This window comes from Oenanthe melanoleuca, chromosome 6, assembly GCF_029582105.1.
Source record: "Oenanthe melanoleuca isolate GR-GAL-2019-014 chromosome 6, OMel1.0, whole genome shotgun sequence".
Classification (NCBI taxonomy): Eukaryota; Metazoa; Chordata; class Aves; order Passeriformes; family Muscicapidae; genus Oenanthe; species Oenanthe melanoleuca.
The window spans coordinates 28,459,658-28,479,481 of record NC_079340.1 but is presented as its reverse complement, the minus strand read 5'-3'; the positions used below and the strand labels follow the sequence as shown (position 1 = coordinate 28,479,481).

Sequence of the window (19,824 nt, the reverse complement as noted above, 5' to 3'; positions counted from 1 at the left end):
TCATCATTTCCTCTCCATCAAATGCTTGCTGCCTGCCCCCATGGCACAGCTTTGCCCAGTGGAGTGTTCACTGCAGGTTTTATTGGTATTAGGGCTGCATCCATTGACTCCTCCTGGCATGCAGGGTCAGGAGGCTGCCAGGGCAGGTAAAAGTTCAGCACGGTCACTGGTTTTCTCAGTCTGTCTGCACAGCTGTGCTGGGAGCTGCTTGCTGGGAAGGCTCAGCTGAAGTGTCTGTGCAAAGAGCCACAAGCTCTTAGTTAATATCTAATTGTATTAAAAGAAATAAATCACAGAGAATTGAAGTAGCACCAGAGGGGAAGAAACAATGTGTACTATCTGTAATTCTGGTTTGTGAATAAACAGGATGGGAATCTGAAAAGATATCATGGCACTTTTGTATTTCTAATACTTTGTTCTTAAAATATCTCCTTGCTTTTGCTGAGCTCTGCAACAGTGTTTTTGCAGTCTGAGGGAGTACCTGCATTCTCAGGCTGTTCTCTGTTCTGCTGCCAGAAGTGGCTCTGCTGACCTGTGCACACTCAGGTGAAACCTCAGCATGACCCAGTCCCTGTTTGTGCTCCAAGAACAGGCACAGCTGAGTTTGTGGAGTGGAAGCCCATGTTGCCTGGGGGCAAACCTCTACCTGAAAGAGATGTCAAGGTGCAGAATAAATTCACTAGGATTTTTTTTGTTGGGAAGCAATCTTTTTTTTCCTAGTTCCTAAGCAGTCTGGGAGGAGGAGATCTCTTAGGGAAACTGCATATGCTGACAGCTTCTGCAGCTTTTAAGTGAAGCCTAGAGATATGTGTGATGCTTTTATCAATGTCAGGTCTCTAGACCTTCTGATTTTTGCCCATCCCCTGCAATGTATTCATTTGCCACATCCAAAATATAACTTGGGAAGAGGAAGGAACACAAGGATCAGAGCTAAAAGGCTGAAATTGTCCTTAGAAGCCTTTTCTCAGGGCAAGTGCCTACACTGATTACACAGACATAGATTGAAATTTGTTTCCTGAAGAAATTAATTTCCATCATTCACATATCCAGCTAACTCTCAAATGTTTGAGGAGATTCATAGATATTTTATCTTCCACCTAGAGTTCTTTTAGTCTTTCCAGAGCTCCCAGAATGGGGCTCAGATTGTTCCCATTTCCAGGAAACAGAATTGAGAGGTGTGTTTAAATTCTGAATGCTGCCAACATGTGGGTAATTGAGGTGTAGCACTGGGTGGTTCTGAGCAAACACCTGGTTCCTTTCAGTGTGAGCTTAGCTCTTGTGAATTTTGCTCTCAAACTTCCTTCCCCTTCCATTCCCCTTTCTTTCCCCTTCCTTTCCTCTTCCTTCTCAGCTTCTTCCTCATTATTCCTACCTCACTTTCTTTCCAATTGCCATTTTAACATTAGACTGTGCCTACCTGACTGTTGTTTTTGTTGGGGGTGGGCTTGTTTTGGCAGATGTTTATTGAACAAAACAAGATGAAAAGGCAGAGTCAGTTGCTTCTGCAAAGTTCTGCTCCTGATCAACAGCTTCTGAAGGCTTTGGATGACAATGCTAAGCTAACCCATACATTAGAAGAAGAGAGGCTTCAACACCAGCAAAAGGTAAAATAGAATTTCTTCTCATCTGGAAGTCTTTGAAAACCTCCTGAATTTAAGGAGTGCAGTGTCTTAATCGCATTCAGAATTACTTGAGCTCATATCCCCTGTAAGAGGTTTGAGTTTAAGAACTAAATTTCAGAGAAGGTTGTGATTCCCTTCTTCTGAGTCACTGTTCAGATGAGTACAGAACTCAAAGGCTCCTGAGCCTGAAGGCTCTGGATTAGGCAAGTATTTTATTCTGGGTAAAGTAAAGTGCAGTTACAAGCAGTATGTCAGGTTCCATTAAGTGAAGAGATGAAAAGAGAATATTTTGGAGTAATACAAAGGGTGTCTTAGGGGTCTAAGGAAAGACCTTGAGGTGAGAGGTGGGCAGTACACAGTAGTGGTCTGGGTCTTGGTGAACAAATGGATGAGGGAAAGCCAGACATACTGGAGAAGGGAAGTGTAAGGTGAATCTGCAAAGTGGTGTGAGAGGCTCTAAACTGATAGGATATAAACAAATACATTCCCTGAAACTGGACTAGATCAATCTCTTTACTGGGAGAAATCACCATTGCTTCCCAGGAAAGCCTGAAAATGAGCTTTGTTTCTGTTCCTAAAACTCTGTTAGAGGAGTAATACTAGGGATAGGTAAACAATTCCTGTCCTGTCATCACTGTAGCAATACTAAGACTATGCAATCTCAAATAAGAAGAATTGGAAGAATAATTGTCAGTTCATAGAAAGCCTCTGCATCTTTGGCTACTTTGAAGTCTAGAGCACAATGTATATATTTAGGGAGCTGTGAAGTTACTGCTACTCTGCATCTGAATGCTGCCTCTGAATCAAATATTCCATAATTCTCCCTGCATGAGGCATCTGCATGAGTTGAGACAAGGGAGTTTAAATAATGAGCCTGTCAGTGGAAGCAGTAAGAGAACAAAAATGTCAATGTTCTCTTGCTTAAAATGAGGAAGTGTTCTGAAATTAAATTCTAATTATGTGATAAAAACTCTATAAAAAGAAAAGGGAACAACGTAAAGCTTAAGTACTTTGGAGCTAAAGACATATTTTAAAGGAGAGATGAAGCAAGTTGGGGTCATAACAAAAAATTCTGACATCTCTCAGAAGAATCTTTCCAGCTCCCATTCAAAAATTTCCCTTTTTCTGGGACTTGTGCTTCACTCCTATACTACAACATGATGTTCTCAGGTATAACTCTGCCTAGGGGGTTATTTACCAATGGGAGGGGCTGAAAATGCCTTTTATTGTGATGAATGCTCTTGTTTGCCAACTGCAGATTAAAGAATTAGAAGAGCAGCTAGAGAATCAGTCACTGCATAAGGAGATTAGTCGCCTTAAACAGCAACTAGAACTTTTGGAAGAAGATAAAAAAGAACTGGAGCAGAAGTGTCAGCATGCAGAAGAAAAAGCTAGAGACCTAAAGCATTCAGGTAAAATTGTGTAATAACTTTCATTTTAGGGGTAAAGTGTGTCTATGGGATGGTTGGTGCACATCTACATTTGAGATCCCAGAACCTTTGTGAAGCTGTGATCCAGACCTTTGCTTCACTAGACAAAGTACAGCAACTGCCTTCAGCTGCAGAACAGCTGTGTCCAAACTGTGTGTGAAGGAATAACCTTGTAAAACTTCTGTAAGGAACAAAAATCCTGTTGTTAGATTGCCCTGAGTCTTACAGGTGGATAAATATATGGGAATGGGTGTCTGTGTGAAAGACACTAAAGATGATACCTGGACTTTTAAGTCACTCAGTCGATTTTTAATTTTTTTACCTTTTAAAATTTGAAAGTTTTAAATACTGTAATTTAAATTTGAATCCATCATTGCAAGAACAAAGAACCATATCCATTTTGGAAATCATATTCTTACTTCTGCATAACCTACTGTATACAGAGCAATTGCTAAGGATTTTTGTAACTAAAAGAAATTCAAGACTTTTTTTTTTCTCTGTTTCTGTCCTTCCCCAGTTAATTATATTTGACAGCATTTCAAGTGCAGAAAAGTAATTTCCACATTTTAGGTCTGACATGAAAACAGGAGAGAAAAATATCCATTCTGCCACAACCCAATTTTGACCATTTTTCTGGGGAAAGCCCACCCCATCAGCAAGACAGAGATAAGTCTGGAGGTTGAAATTGTCAATTTATTTCATTCTCAAATACAACCTCAGATAGACTGTTGCAGAAATGGGATCGTTTTCCCTGCTCTGTCATTTTATGTGAAGAATCCTGTGCAAGGGAGAGTTTCAGTTTCAGTAGTAACTCAGGTTGGAGGCAGCTGTTTTCATGGGAATCCTGTGCATTGTTCGTGGTAGAAAATGTCAAAAAATGGACTTGTGGCAGCTGTGTGGTTTAGTCTTGTTTGTTCTTTAGTTCATTAGTAGAGTTTTTTCCTTAAGCCCTCCCTGTGGTTTGTTTTTTTGCTCCTGTGCAGTGGATGAGCTCCAGAAGCGAATCCAGCAGTCTGAAAATCCTGCCCCGCCGCCGCCGCCGCCGCCGCCCCCTCCGCTCCCTCCTCCTCCTCCTCCCAACCCCATCCGGTGAGTGCTCACACCCCGGGCACGCAGGGCTGCTCTGCAGAGCCACAGCTCCTTACAGCAGCTGCCAAACAAGCAGGAAGAGTGTCCTTAAAGGAAAAAACGCTTTCTCCACCTGGCTGGGGCTCCTGAGCAGCAGGACGTGCTCAGTGCCCCACCTGCCCCCAGCCTTAACACCCTGATCAGTTCTGAGCAGTGTCTGTCTTGCCAAGCCTGACAAATTGTCTAGACTGGGACTTTGGAGGAGGAGGGATACCTGTCTCCTCCAAATTTAGGAGATTATTTTTTCTTCCTCTTCACCTGATAACTGTAATTATAGACTTGTGAAATGCTTTTTATTGCCAAGAAAACTCCTTTGAACCAAAGGATATGTTAGATTATTGTGTGTCCCTTCATGTCAGATACTGATGATGAAAATGCAGACTCTATTGAGTTCCCACAATTACTTTCTTAAGTTAAAAAGGAGAAAGGGAAAAAAAAAAAAGAAAATCACCACCCAGTCAGGCAGTTTTGGGCAAAATTACCAAAATTTGGGTTGATTGTTGATTTCTGCAAAGGAGTATAAAAGAGGGTGACCAGTCTATGCTGATGTATCAGGCATTAGACCCAAATAAATTAACTAAACACTAAAGAGTGCTTAGTTAATTTTTAAAACTCAGCTAATTTTCATGTTGTCTGCTTGGTTTAAAAATAAACAGACTTTGATGACAGTTTGCAACCTTCTGTAATAGAAATGACATCCAGTAGTCTTGTTAACTACTGTGCTAAACATATGAATAGATGTGATTATTGGAGAGAATTCATCCCTTTGTGCATCTTGCATTGTTTTTAGAAACTAAACATGTTCAGAAAGATTGAGTTTGGACTTTGCTTCTTTTATGTCCATTAACTCATTTGGCCTGCTTGCTCCTTTCTCGTTGACAGCATGAATTAACTGTGTAGGGCTGTTGTGGGATTTTTTGTGTAAATTAGTGCCCTTTACCGTTTGGAGTAGGTGAAATTATTAATTTTAAGCCCTGTAGTAGCAAAGTCAGATGACATCCTCATGCACTGTATGTGTGGATAGAAGTTGTTTTAGAACATAGGCAATGGATGCTGCATTTTTCTGGGACAGAGTTTTGACCTTTTAGGCAGGGATGTCATTCTCTGTGTAAGGAATAAGGTTCAGTAGGGAGTGACTGCCTTACTGACACATCAGATGTGCACAGGAGCTTGTTCTTGTTTTTGAAAATGAATCCTTTGCTGGTGTGGACTTTTACATTGTGAATATAGTGAGTGGATAATTACTTGACACTGTAAGAAGATTACAAACTTGAAAATGGTGAGCAGATACTGATCACCATATTTAAGTGTCCTCTGGAGAACAATACTTCAACATCTACAGCTCTTCTTTCTGTTTATCATGCCAGAACAGCTTCTGTTTGTCATGTGTCACAATGAGACACTGGCTTTTAATATTCAAATCTGGAGTGTTTTGATTTGTGCCTAATGCTTGTTAAAAAGAAATAAATTTCTCTGGTGCATTTTGATGGGAGGCATTGTGGGGGGTAATTCAGTGCATCTGCATTCAAGAACCATTAAGTGAGTCTTTTGTGAGAGGCTGTGTAATCAGCAGGCTGGTGGTGTGTCATGTTCAGGCTCTTTCTGACAGTGGGTGACCCAGGCCAGAATGACAATCTGCACTTTCATTTCCCCCAAGGTCTCTCATGTCAATGATTCGCAAGAGATCTCACTCTAACACCAACGTGAGCAAGAAGGAGAAACCTCCTCAGCAGGAATCAGGTATGGCTCATCCTTCTCAAGCCATGTGGGTTGTCCCTGGTACTGCAGGAAAAGCTGCTGGAAAGGAGCTGGAGATGTGAAGATGGTGGTTCAGATGCTTTTGATTGGCAGCAGCAGCAGCAGCTGTCCATGTCCCAGCCCATTCCTCTGCCTTGCAGTGCAGAAATGGGATTGCAGCCCAGGAATATGTGCACCAAGATGGGAAGGGGTGTCTTTGGTGCTGTAGCTTTGCTGCTTCTGTGAGGGGTGGCTGAGGACTCTGGGCATGTCTGGTTTAGAGAAAAGGCTGAGACTTCAGGTGCTGAGCTCTTCTCCCTGGAATCCAGTGGCAGTACACATGGGAGTGTTTAAAACTGCATCAAGGAATGCTTAGACTGGACATAAGGAAGAATTTATTTTTGGTGAGAATGGTCAGACACTAGAATAGGCTTCCCAGAGAGGTGGTTGTAATTTTTTGAGCCCTTAAGAATATGCTCTAACTTTTGGTCAGCCCTGAAGTGGTCAGGCTGTCAGACCAGATGGTCACTGCAGGGCCCTTGCAACTGAAACATTCTGTATTCTGCTGCAACTTCCTCAGGACCCCAAGTAAATTTGTGTGGCCCTCATTACCATCTCTGCCTCCACAGGTGAACTGGTTATCAGCATCCAATTTACTTTTTCTCTGGGGATTTGAGTATGAACAGTCTTTGAGGCTGAAGGTCGAAAACCTCGAGGGAAGACCTAGCACTTGCTGTAACTGGAGAAAAGTTCTAATCTTCCTTCTTGAGCTGCAGCATGTGCAGGGCTTTGTGCTTCCACAGGATACCTGGAAGAGGCAGAAGACCAAACCTATGAGCATTAAACAGAGAGCAGGTTATATTCAGCATAATACAGGGAAATTTCTGAACTTCCACACAGCAATTTCTTCTGTCCAGAGCCTCTCCACAGAGCTTGTTTGTTAAATACTTCAGTTTGCATCCCTCAATTCATATCTGGTGAAATTACCACTCAGAGTTGACTGTAATTCTAATCCTTTAATAACACTGAAAACCTAAAACAAAACAGTCTTGCACTAAGGTGGCTCTGCATGCAAAGTAAAATCTGAAATTGCATTTTATTGTTGTTAATGGAAGCTGGAAACTTAGTAGGTTGAGAACAGGAGTTAAGTACAGATTTACAAATGGCTGTGAGTGCCTGAAGAGTCGGAGCTAGTTAGACAGGCATTGCCAGTTAAATAACCAAGGGTTTTCTTGCTGTTTCTCTCTTCCTTCTGAAACAGCAGGAGTTTGTTTGTAGTGAATTGCTTAACTCATTTACTGCCACTTAAACAAAGAAGGGAACCTGGCTGAAATTATAGGATATAACTGTTAAAGAAACCCCTGCTGTTAGCAGACTAATGGTATGTAAGTCAGGCTGGATTGTTGCATGGAACCAACAGGCAGGGAGTGGGGGAAGGAAAGCATTACTCCTCCCATTTTCAGGTGAGGAACTGAGGAATGGAGTGGCTTGGGCAGGTCCCTGGGGGAATTTCTGGGAACTGGTTACCAGTCTGAGAGAAACAAGGTTGTTGGTGTGGATAGAATAGTTAGAGGGATGACCTTGTACCCAGATCTCTGATGAAGAGTCAATCTTACCTTTCAGTACAAGTCCAATTATGGTGCCTTGATTTGTCAGGGTTCCTTACCTTGAAGCATCCTAGATGTTTTGATTACACCTTTTTGTTGAGATGTCACAAACAGTGATTGCAGGAAATACTATGAAATTCACTCCAAGTTCTCTACTCCCCATTCTTAAATTATTTTTCAGTAAACTAACAGTTCTGACCTTTCTTCAATTACATATAAACTGCTTTTCCTCTTTAATAGTTGAACTGTTCTTAAAATAAAAATTTTTAAAAAGGGAGAAAGTTCTTTCTTGATCTAGTTATTATATCAGACTTGAGGCTTGTTTTGATCACTGTTAAGGACGTAGAATGAGTGGTTTCTATCCCATACCACCAATTAAGCTTTTATATTTGAAACAGTCTGTTTGTGAAATTAAAGCCTGACATTAAATCAGCTTAGAATACAGAAACTACATTTCTATGAATCATCAATAGTACCCTGACAAGTGAGAGAGCAGAAGTCTTTTTAAAATTCCTCTTACATAAGGTACAAGGTTGCACTTTTGAATAGCATCAACCCTGTTTCTCCAAGTATTTTAAGTGCTCTTCCCCCCTCCCCTTTCTGGTATGTTAAGGGTCTTTTCTTTTGTTATCCAGAATGCTGATAAGTTAACAGGTATTATTTTGGTTCATCACAGAGCTTCCCATGTCATCTGAATATTTTGCAGTCCTGATACCAGATCTCTTGAAAAAAGCAGCCATTTCCTTTCATGGTATTTTATTTTTCCCTTTAACTTGATGCAGTGTTTCTGAAGGGCTGGGTTTAGTTCAGGCTGAGGTGTTGGTGTGTTGTTCCAGCCAGGTCCTCAAACCCCTGTGAAATGGGAGATGTGGTTGGGAGTCACTGTCATGGGGCACTGTCAGCTCCTCCTATGTCAGTGCAGCTGTGGAAATTTCTGCTGAGCCACAGCGGAGGCAGAGCTGTGATCTTTCAGTCCCTGGTGCTTCAGCCTAGAGCACTGAGCTTTTGCAGTTCCAAACAGTTCAGGAGCTTTGCATTTTTCTGGATGTGGGCCCTGCTTCTGTCCAAACTTCTGCACTTGGGCATTTGCAAAGTCAGGATCCTCAGTATAGTGTGTCATTTTATCCTTGGGACAGCTGAGCTGATGGCAAAGATCTCTGCATCCAGAACAAGAACATGGTTTTTACTTTGTACCATTTCTTTGCAGTTCCTGTCTGAAATGTGATCTGCTCTTTGACTTCTTTAGCAGGTGAAGAAGTTACAGATCTGAAGAGGCAAGCTGTGGAAGAAATGATGGACAGGATTAAAAAGGGAGTTCACCTGAGACCAGTCAACCAGTCAAGCAGGCCTAAAACAAAGGTTTGGAATAAGTAGCAGACCAATAATTTTAGCTAAGTGCAGTATTTTCAGCTAATTTACACTGAAATAAACTTTTCTCTTAAATATTCAGAAGAATACATTTTCCTCCCCTCATTTACTTTGCTTGATTTTGGATAAAATGAATTAGAGCAGCATGTACCTGAACAAAAAAAAATGAAAGCAGGAGTAAGTAAGTAAAGGCCAGTTTTTATGACACAGAAAAGAAGCTTGTAAACAAACAGCTGCTAAGAAACAAAAAGCACAGAGGGAATACCTGAAGTGGCTGAAGGTATCTTCAAGTAGACTGCATTAGCACTTTTATTTTTCTTTTATGCAACACTTATCTGAATGTGGCTACTGTAGAACATTGCGTGCCTCCTTCACAAGAGTATAATCTTTATGTATAATCTGTGATTCACAATGCTCAGAGCTGAGGCTCTTTTCTTCATCTGAGTAAGGAACCAGATGGAGTGTTAGCCCTGAGCCCACGGGAGGAGGGGACAGGGGAATGTCACACAGCCCCGGGCAGCACCCCCTGTGTCAGGTCTGTCTGCAGGTACAGAGGCTGTCCTGGGCCATTTCTTGTGGCTTTTAACATCTGTGTGTTGTGTTTGTTTACAGCCAGAAACACCAAAGCCCTCTGAAAGTGCAATGAAAGAACTAAAAGGGATTCTGGTAAGAGAACGTTCATATTTCATTTTCTTCTCATTGAGCTGACAGGGCCTTCTGTGAAACTTCTGCATTTTGGTTTGAAGCCAAAGAGCAGTTTTGGAGCAAATCCCTCAATTCCACCTTTGACTTTGGTTTGACTTAAGGATTAATTCTGGTCTTGCTAGGAGAATTTGTTTTTGCACTCTGCTCTGGGTTTCTGTGCTCCTGCCACTAGAGGGGATTTTGTGGTCTGTGTCTGCCACAGGTTGTTTGGAAACTTTCCAGATACTCAGAGTGGAGATGGAGAGGCAGCTGAGTATCTGTATCTAGTCCAAAGTAAAGCCCCTGGACTGCACACAGAGTAGATGTAGAGTTGTCCTCATCAACTGGTCTCTTTCCTGTGGCACCAGATTTCTTGTTAATTTAGGTAAAATTTAAATAAAGCCATAACTCAGGCCTGTCTGCATTTATATGTAGAAAAGATGGATTCTGAGTAGCTGTCCACATAACCCTTTATCACAGAATAAAAACATTAGCCATGTTTGGTCCAGCTGAGAGCAATGTGCTGGGTTTGCTCCTGTTGTGTCCTTTACTCATGTGTTGCATTATTTGTTTTTAACTGGTTGCTTCTTTTTCACAAGAGCTAAAATTGTATCAGTGAGAAGGAGCTGTAGTTCTTGCTCTCTGACTTCTTTAACCCTGAAGCTTTTGAAGTGCCACTTTGGCATGTCAGGTGAAATTCTGCCAGTGTTGAAACAAAATGCTTCACTTCCACTCTACAGAAGGTGAAGCTAATCATTCTCATCATCCTGTGGTTAAAAAGCCCTTACAAAAAACAGTTCAGTGGTGTTTTGGGGGATGCAGGACAGTACAGCAGAGTGTAGCCACAGCCTCTGCTGTGATTTAAAATCACCAGTGGGGCACCATTGATGTGTTAAAGTTGCTATTCTCCAGTCATGTGAAAGCAGGGGAAGAAGGGAAGAAATGGTCTAGAGAGTCACCACACCCTAAGGCTGAGCCCTAATTAGAGGGACACATAATTAAATGTGGTGGTAAATAGGAAAGGAATAAAATGCAGACTGAGACTGTGCTTTAAGCAGAATTCCGTAATCACAGGAGAAGTGGGATGTGGTGTGCTTTGGAGCAGTGAGGGTTGGACAGAGCTGTCCTGCCCAGGGTCCTTTCGTTCTCTAATAGCTGTTTATTTCTTCAGCACTGTGTCACTGACACCAGGGGACATTTGATTGTGCACTTCAGAGGGGGCAGGGAGAAACCTGCAGGCACTGCACTTCTGTGTCAGGCTCATTGCTTTTGAGCCTTTCAGGGCATTTGCAGTGCAAGACAAACTGTACAAAATGCAGCTCCAGTCTATTCTTGAGAGCAGTGATTATGCACAGTCAGACAACAAACATGGGGGTGGAATGTGATGGAGTAAACATTTGTTGTTACTATGCTAATTATGCATTTTGTGTAGACCTCCATATAATTGTTACAAACAAAACACATTTATGTTGTGCAAATTCCAGAGTTTGAGTGACTCTCTTTTTAAGTTGCTCTGTGCACGTACATTTGTACAGGTCTGAAGCATACTACTAATGAATAACCTGCTCAGTTAAATTTCAAACAGTTTTGAAAGGAATTTTTTTTTACTTCTAGGTAGAAGGGAAGAATTAAGTGCTTCTTTGCAGGGCTCCTGAAAATAGCACAGCTTTTGCAACTTGCAGTGATATTTGCTTTTGTCCTTGGCTATTTTTGCTCAAAAGTTATGTGCTCATCAGCAAAAGATATCAGCAGAATGTTATTTATGGTCTGGAAAAGTGCTGTATGAGTCTGACATGTTTTGGAAAGCTGAATAAACAAGATTAATGGGAAGACTCAGAGGGACAATAAAATAGTATATGGGTACCAAATTTCCAGTTGCATTATAAACATTTTGGGCAAATTTTACAATGAGGTAGATTCTGAACCAGCAGCTAATTGTTGTGAGTTGAGAAATGCATGCAGCATGCACTAAATGCCTGTTTAAATGCCTGTAGGCAAGTTTGTGAGGTTTCAGGCTTTTCTTAAAGCCTCTTTTCTTCCCACTTTAAGTGCTCCTGGACTTGCAGCTTCACTGATACCACGTGCTAGCCTTGATACAAGGCAGTAATAGCATTTATTTATGTTCTGTATGTATAAAAAACTGTTTCAGCTTGAGATCTAATTCTGTGCAAAAGAGAAGCCTTGAAGCACATGGACATAGGGTGAGGTTTATGGCAGATCAGCTGCATCATAGGATATAATATGCTGCAGCTGTAGCTGATAGATACTGACTTGTGCAGATACCTGCATACACCAGGATGCAGCAACACAGGACCATGCTAAAATATAAAACCCACTGGAGCAGTAAAAGATGGATCTTTGGCTTTTTGCCAACAAAGGTTGATTATGTGCTTGATAACTCTTTAGCAGCTTCTTAAGATCCTTCAAATGTAAAGAGGGAGGAGGTTGGCAGTTCCCTGCAAACATCAGAATTTGTTCATTAGTGGCAGGGCCAGGCCATCTCTCTTAAGCCTGATATCAACCCCCTAATGTGTAGTAAGTGTGGTTTATCCCTACATCACTGATCCAAGTAAGGTGGGATGGTGAGCAGGTCCCAGATGCTCCTGCTGTACCAATGGAAGAGCCTGGCACGCTGCTCTAGACCTGCAGTGTGAAAGATTCTGAAGATTCTGTGCACATGAGCTGCTTGGCAAGGCATAGTCTGTCCTCAGAGAGTTTCTCATGCCTTCTTCTTGCTGTAGGAAACACTGAATAAATCCACCAGCTCCCGAAGCTTGAAGTCCCTTGAAGCAGACAGCGGTGAAACAGAGCTGGAGCGAGTCCTGCGCCGCCGGAAAGTCACCACTGACCAGGACAGTGGCAGTAAGTGCTGCACCTCAGAGGAGTCCTCTTCCTCTCTCCTCATTGACTCTTGAAGCTTTACATTCTCTTCCCTACCACTGCCATTGCAGCCATTATGGAGAGCTTCACCTTCTTCTGCAGTGACTCCCTTCCCTGTCTCACCTGTTGCTTTTCACCCCATCTTCTCCAAGAGATGCTTCTGTCAGGATTTTCTGCACACACTCAGATTCCTCTTTCCATCCTGGACTTCAGATGTTATTGCTGGAGTTATTGCTTGAACCTAATGTGACAATACTCTTGAAAGTAATACTAGCCAGAGAAATGAGATTTAGGACTGGTGATTTGAATTAATCTCTGCAGGCCAGGGGTCTGCAGTTTTTACACTATGCTTTGATATTTTGATACTGTCTTGCACTAGATGCTGTTCATTAAAATTCCATCTTGATTTCTCCAGTTAGCTTGAGTTCTGCTCTACTCTTGTGCTGTTTCTAGACCAGTCTGGATAACAGAAGCATTAAACTTTCTTTGGATTTTAGGTCCCACTGGAATCTTGGCCACATCAGAATCAAAGTCTCTGCCTGTGCTGGGTTCAGGAGCCAGTGCCCCACAGGCAGCATTGAACAATAAAGATGTGGAGACAGAATTCACTTCCAAAGTACCCAACTCAGGTCCTGTCCCCAGCCAGCCTAAGGGTGCTACGGGCTCCAAGCCTACTTTACAGTAAGTAGAATATGGATTTCTAGATAAGATGTGTTTAGCTGGTGCATTTGGAAAATTATTTAATATCAGTTTTGGTTAACAAGATAAATGTACAGTCTGCAGCTGTTTACCACTGGCTCCCCAAATAATTTGCAGTCTCATGAAAGGAGAAATTAAATTATCTGTAATGAAGTTCTTTCCCTCTAAAACCTGTGAACATTCTTCAAAAAATGTTCATCTTCTCTGTCAAAAAAAAGCCCTCAAGAGATTTTGAAGAATTACAAGGTTGAAGGTTTTTTCCATATTCTGAAGAGGAATGGTATTTATATTGTTAACTCTTGATTAAAAGTAGTTCCAGCAAATATTTTAAAAAATACAATCCTGTGAGTCATCTTGGTCTATATACTGATGTTCAGGGCAGTTTCTGTTGAACCAAAATGAGTCCTGACTATTACTCTTAAAAATTTGTTGGTAAAAATCTTGAATTGCCTTGAAATTACAAGTTTAAGGAAAAGAAAAGCTCTGTGTTTGCATGGATGGGCAGCAGCAAATTGAGCTAAACCAACTCAAGCAGTATTTATTATTATTTCAGATTCCCTGGAGGATTTGTTTATTCTCCAGCAATACCAGGTTCCTTTTGGAGTTAGGCTGTGTACTTGCTTTGATTGCCTTGCCAGTTTGTCATTTCAAGAGAAGGAAAGAGAGAAGACAAATCAGATTGGCAAAATATTGTAGTTATGGCTAATTAACTTCTGATTTCCTGCTCTGTCAGTTAGAAAATGCCACCAGTACCAATTCTAGCAAGTCTCCATTTCTTTGTTCAGAGGAGGAAGTCATGACAAAGGAGCTGAATATTCAGTTTGCATCTATTTTTATGAACTGATACTTCACTCTTATGCAGGTACTTTCATAATTTGTTTTTGAGTGGATAAAGAGCCCAATTTCCTTTTGTGCTCTACAGTTGTATTTAATTCCCACAGAGAATTAAAAGCAGAATGCCATTTTCAATCATATGTATTTTCCCCTTTTATTTCATTTAAGTATCCTTAGAAGAAAAATGATCTTCATTTTAATTTAATCAGAAAGATCAAGATATTTTCAACAGTTGTTTTGACGTGAATAATGCCATTGCATTTTCTTGAACGCCTACCCTTGACAGAAAGGTGAGGCTGTTCCTGAAAATTGTGTCTGTAGTTTGTGGATTTCTACAATTTTGAACAAACCAGAAAATACAAGCAACTCCTGCCACCTTTTGTGTACCTTTATTCCACTGAACTAAGTGGAAATTGCATTTACAAGAAAGGAAATGAAATAATTGCAGGGCCCAAGGTCTCACAGAATGCGTGGTGAATTGACAGTGAAAAGGATCTTGTGTTGACAGTCACAGTTGTTTATATGTTATAAAAGCATATGTGAAGCTCCATTTATTTCTCAGCTTGCCTATTCAGTGACATCCTGAAAGACACATTTCACTTTAATTTATCTGTTTAAAGCATTAAAACAAATGTGGTGGGCCAGAGTCCTTAGTGCTGCAGGGCTTCCTTGCACTGAGTCACTGGTGTAAACCTGCTTAACTGGGAGCACTCATCCTTGGGGATGGATTTCCAGTGAGAGGGAAGCTGCTGGGGCTCTCCCACTCTTGTGTGGCCAGGCTGGCAGGAGGAGCAGGGATAACCTGCAGGCCCCACACCACCTTACAGAGCAGTTGCTTTTCTTTTCTCTCCTGGGTCCTGTTCACAGCAGAGGTTGGTAGAAGCAGCCTCCAGTCTCGGAGATGTGAAAGCACTCTTGGGAACAGGGCTCCTTGGAAGCAGGAGCAGAGGGGAGTTCATCTGGCCAGCAGCTCTGACAACTTGGCTCAGTAATTAGGCAGTTTCCTGGGCTTCCCTGGAAGCAGCTCAGTTTGGATCAGCAGAGCACTTCTGAAGCAAATCTCACTATTGTCTGCATTTGCTTTGTGTTCTCAGTGCATCCTGGATCCTGGATTCACTGCACGAGTGAAGCTGAACCAGGGCATGTGATCCAGCCTTTTTGGATGTCCTGGGGGGGCACATGGGAGCTGGTTCAGTGAGTCACCCTGAGCTGTGTGCTCTGCAGCAGGGGCTGCTTCCCTGCACACTCTGCTCCTGTTGCTCCACTCCATTCCCTGAAGGAGCCCGTGCTGACTGAGCACACAGTGCCCTGCTGGACTGGATACCCTGCATGAGAAATCCCCCTTATTCCCTCCCACCTGAGGTTAAAGGATGCAGCTCCCTCATCTTTTGCAATTCCTTTAAATCTAGCCAAGGTGTGACTTCTCAATCTGTTTGCAGCAGCAGAGCAAACCTTTCCCATCACAGGGGAGGACTGCATGTCTCATAATTGCCACGAGTCTCTTGCAGGGCAGGGTTTATTCTTCTATCCTCACCTAGATTTTAATGTACAGTTTACTGTAGAAACCCTGAGTTTAGAACCCCTAGGTGAGGTGTTACTTTAGTGCAAGAGGTTCTTGTGTGTCTGAAGCCATTAAGGAGATGGTTTGGAATGTGTGAAATTTTGCTGAGGTGGTGCTTAGGGGGGACATACCAATAATGTGTGTCCTGTAGAGAAACTGGGGCCTTACCTCAGTGTGCAGGTAACTTCCTCTGCAGATCTCTTCCCCAGTGTTTAGCCCAGCAGGAGTGTAATTCTGGGACAGCTGCTTAGAAGAGATGACACTTTATTTTCCTTGGGAGCAAAGAGTTCCCGTGCCCCCCTGCAGTGTGTAGGCACAGAAGGGAAAGGTGTGTCTGGCTCTGCCCCCAGGATTTTGGCTGTTTGGTGGGGTTTTTTTCAGCACTTAAACATTGTGTTTCTGGGGTGCAGAGTCCTCTGCTGACAGAGTGGTTAGTCTTAATCTGATGATTTTATACAATTAAAGGATTTGTCCTCCCTCTCCTGGCTGTAATCTTAGTACCCCAAATCATCTACCAGCTCTGCAGGGAGCAGCTCAGCCTCAGCTGGAATGAGCTGCAAAGGTTTTCCAGTGCAGCTTGAACATGGGCAATTTAGTTTAAACAACAGATGAAGAAAACAATGGGATGTTCTGGAAGTTGGAGGTCTCCTCAGTTTTAGCTGTTTTAAAAGCTTCTGAGACATTTTTCTTAGCTTGTACTCTGTGTGCCCTCTCAGTGGCAGCAGAAGCTCTCCAAGATTCTTCATTTACGTAAATATTCTGATGTTTTTGAGCTTTTCCAAAAGAAGCACCTGCAGTTCTGTTCTGCTGGCTGCTATGCTGACCACCTTTGCACTCAGCTGGGTTTAACAGGGACATTCTGAAATGGAGAAGGTTTCTTGCACTTCCTTCACAGATGTCTGGTGTTGCAGGTAGCACTGGTACTATCAGTAGGGAACAGAGGGCCAAATCACCAGTGTCACTGTTTATATTCCCTGTAATCACAGTTGAACAAATACTGGTATACTGTGATGGAATTCTTTGTTCATCTCAGACCTTCCAACCTTGCAATTGGTGTGTTTTTTACTGTTGCTCAGTATTAGCCTGTGGTCTTCTTTGGTTTATTCTCCTGCCTTGTTAAGAATTCTGAAATAATAGACACATCTGCAGTTTTTGCTTTTATTGTCAGTGAATGCTGACATAAAATTTCTGTTTTACATATTACAATGATTTTACAATGATTTCATGAATAGAACACTGACCCAGGGTAAATAATGCCAAGGTTCTAATATTACCAGAGGAAACAAAGAAAATCCAAGTCTCAGTTGACAATCTGATCCTTAGTTTGTCCTTTTGTACTCCTACTGTAAATTTTATGCAAAGGTCACAGCAATGCTACTTCACTGACTTTAGTAACCCTTTAGTATTTACACCTTTTGTAGGTTCTGTAACCATATAAACAGAACAGATTGCTTCTGATACTCTTACATAACAAAGCAAGGAACATTGCATATCCCATAGCATTAATCTCAAATGCATTTATCATCTAAATCCATATTTCACAGTGCAGATTTAATGTGTTTAGTCGTAAAAAAACACATGCAGACTTGTGAACAACTATGTGTGAATGAGTACAGTAGAACTAGGGTCTCAGTTTCTGGTTTAAATATACAGTTGGACAAATAACAAGAATATTGATAACAGCATTAACAGTCTCAATGAGGGAAGAGCTTTGCACAGAACTAAATATAAATAACTTGGTTGGACAAAATTGAGTTTTTCAGAGCTGTGGCAAACTCTATCTTTACTCATTGCTTTTCCCAGCTTTATTTGTACGAATAGATGTTGTTTTTTGAAAAGGAGCACCAAAATTATGTTCATTCTTCACACTGAAACATTCTGCTCTTGACAGACTGTTGAAGTAAGCTGTGAATAACTGATAAATAGGGTTAATAATTTTTAACAATGCCTCAGCTGTAACAGCAGCATTGTCAGGCTGGTGCTGCACCAGTGTGAAGGATTTGAAGAAGGCAGTACTGGTACAACAAAGTCGGATAGTAATTCTTATTTTTATGCTGCAAACACTGATTTAATCACCGGTTTTCTCCGTTAAACTACTTTATATCGACATCTTTCATTTTTCTGTCCTTTGAAGGTGGTAAATATGATTGCCATTTTATCCATTTTTGTTATAAATGAAACAGACTTCAGAGCGTTTGGCTGTGCATCAGTTGTTGGAATGCTGCCATACACTAATGCAGACTCCCCACTGTGAGCCCAGTGAAGAATTATACTTTGATTCACCAGATTGTATTAAATAGTCCAGCTGTTGGGATTTGAAAGATAGTTACCTCCAAAGTGAAATAAAAATGAACTTGGCATTTATGGCTTTGACCATTTTTATAGTGTTGGGCAATCAGCTTTTCAAAAGTAGCACTTTTTAAAATAACCCTCTTCTGGTTACTCTGCTTTAAAAAGTTTAATTTGCTGTAACATTCAGAATACCCCACCTTGTATTTTTCTGGAATGATTGACAACTTTTGCATAAAATAAGCATTATTTTCCTTTTGAAATCACTAGCTTCTGATGATAATCAAATGAGTCTGAAACTGTATCTATTAGTGCCAATTTCTGCATTAATTAACTTATACCAAAATTCTAATGTTAGAGACAATTCTTGTAATTAAAGCTTGAACATGGAATTTCATTTGCTCTATCCAGCGCTGTAGCAGCGAGCTGAGTAAATTCTTTCTAAAATGGAAAGTGCAGCAACTGTTGTTTCTGTGATTATTTTTTTGTTTTTAACCTGTTCATTTACTCTCTCCCCATCAGGTGGGAGCTGGTGCAGTCCCACCCAATATTCCAACTATTGAGTGGGGTAAACTCTTTCTTCTGTCATTTTCTTTAGGATAAAGGCTGTCACAGTAAAGGGCAGCTCATGGCAGATGGATCCTGTAGCTGAATTTCTTTCTCTGGCCTCCAGATGATTCTGCCTTTTTCTCTCAAGAGTGTTACCTTACCAGTATGGAGGACTATTCCTTATAAATAAGCATGAAAATCTAGGAGAAAAAAAAGGAAAAAGTGGGGGCAGGAAGGCTGTGGATAAGCCTACAGAGCATGTAGGACCTTCCAGCTTGAGGGATTTCAGCACCTACCCAGTCTGGGCTCTGGGGATGTGGATTGTGCATCCATGGTGGTGTGTAAGGCTGTGCCTAAGGATGGGCAGTACAGTGTGGCTGCCATCCCTGAGCCTGCCTGGCTCTGAGCCAGGCACTGCACTGATGGCTCTGGGGGCTCAGGTTCAGGGAGGTGCAAGCTCTGCAAGGCTCAGGCTCTGGGAAGTTGGGCTCTAGGGGCTCAGGCTCTGGGGGGCTCAGGCTCTGGGGTTCCAAGTTCTGGAAGGCTCAGGCTCCGGGGACTCATCCTCTGGGCTGACAGACTTTGGGGTCTCAGGCTCTGGGGGCTCAAGCTCTGGGCTGACAGACTTTAGGGTCTCAAGCTCTGGAAGGCTCTGGCTTTGGAAGGCTCAGGCTCTGGGGGCTCAAGCTCTGGGCTGACAGGCTTTGGAAGGCTCAGGCTCTGGGGGCTCAAGCTCTGGGCTGACAGGCTTTGGAAGGCTCAGGCTCTGGAGTGCAGGGTGCAGAAGGCACAAGGCTGTGCTCTCAGGCTCTGTCTGCCCACCCAGCAGGGTTAAGGTGGCAGTGGGAGCACCCCAGTCTGCCACTTACTCAGGCTGAGTATTCCCAGTGTTTCCCAGGTTCTCTGCTGGTGCATTCCAGCTAATCTAAGGGTTTTCCTGCATGTTTTCAACACCAGTACAAAGCTTCTGAACACAGACAAGTGCTTTTAGTGTTCATAGGCTGATGCTGGCTTTGACAAATAACCCAGGTGTCTCTGACCTTTCCTTCCTCCCCGCTCAGAGGCTTTTTATCCACATGAATCCCTGCACTGCAAACAATGGTGGTGTAACCCCATTTCTGCTGCACAGAGCTGGTCAAACACCCTTTATGGTTCAGCAAAGCCAGTAGGTGCTTTTCCAGAAATTATTAGTGCTTGCTCCCAGTGAGACCAGCAGCAGCCAGGGGAACACCTGGTTACACTGTGCCTGAGTCCTGCAGTGCAGCCCCCAAGCAGGTGGCTCTGGGATAGAGGTGTGGAGAAGCCCTTTTTCAGTGCCTTGTGAGTTCATTTCTCATCTTCCATGCCTGGCTTAACAAATGATCCACGAGGGGAAATGTGACTGTTGCATTTTGTGTGCTGCTATCTGTACACAACAGCTGTTAAATCCATAAATC

The 19,824-nt window shown here is 42.2% G+C and overlaps 1 protein-coding gene across 2 annotated transcripts in view; it reads left to right on the top strand.

Annotated features, from left to right (window-relative positions):
* The window catches only part of SHTN1 (shootin 1), a 52,903-nt gene that overhangs the window by 31,448 nt on the left and 1,631 nt on the right, over nt 1–19,824 (top strand). Inside the window, exons 9-16 of one of the 2 annotated variants that reach the window (XM_056494881.1) lie at nt 1,458–1,604; nt 2,881–3,034; nt 4,036–4,141; nt 5,838–5,920; nt 8,774–8,883; nt 9,505–9,558; nt 12,318–12,438; nt 12,954–13,137. In XM_056494881.1, coding sequence (XP_056350856.1) covers nt 1,458–1,604; nt 2,881–3,034; nt 4,036–4,141; nt 5,838–5,920; nt 8,774–8,883; nt 9,505–9,558; nt 12,318–12,438; nt 12,954–13,137 — 959 coding nt within the window. Of the gene's footprint in view, nt 1–1,457; nt 1,605–2,880; nt 3,035–4,035; nt 4,142–5,837; nt 5,921–8,770; nt 8,884–9,504; nt 9,559–12,317; nt 12,439–12,953; nt 13,138–19,824 lie in introns of both variants that reach the window. The other variant, XM_056494880.1, reaches the window with a different exon arrangement.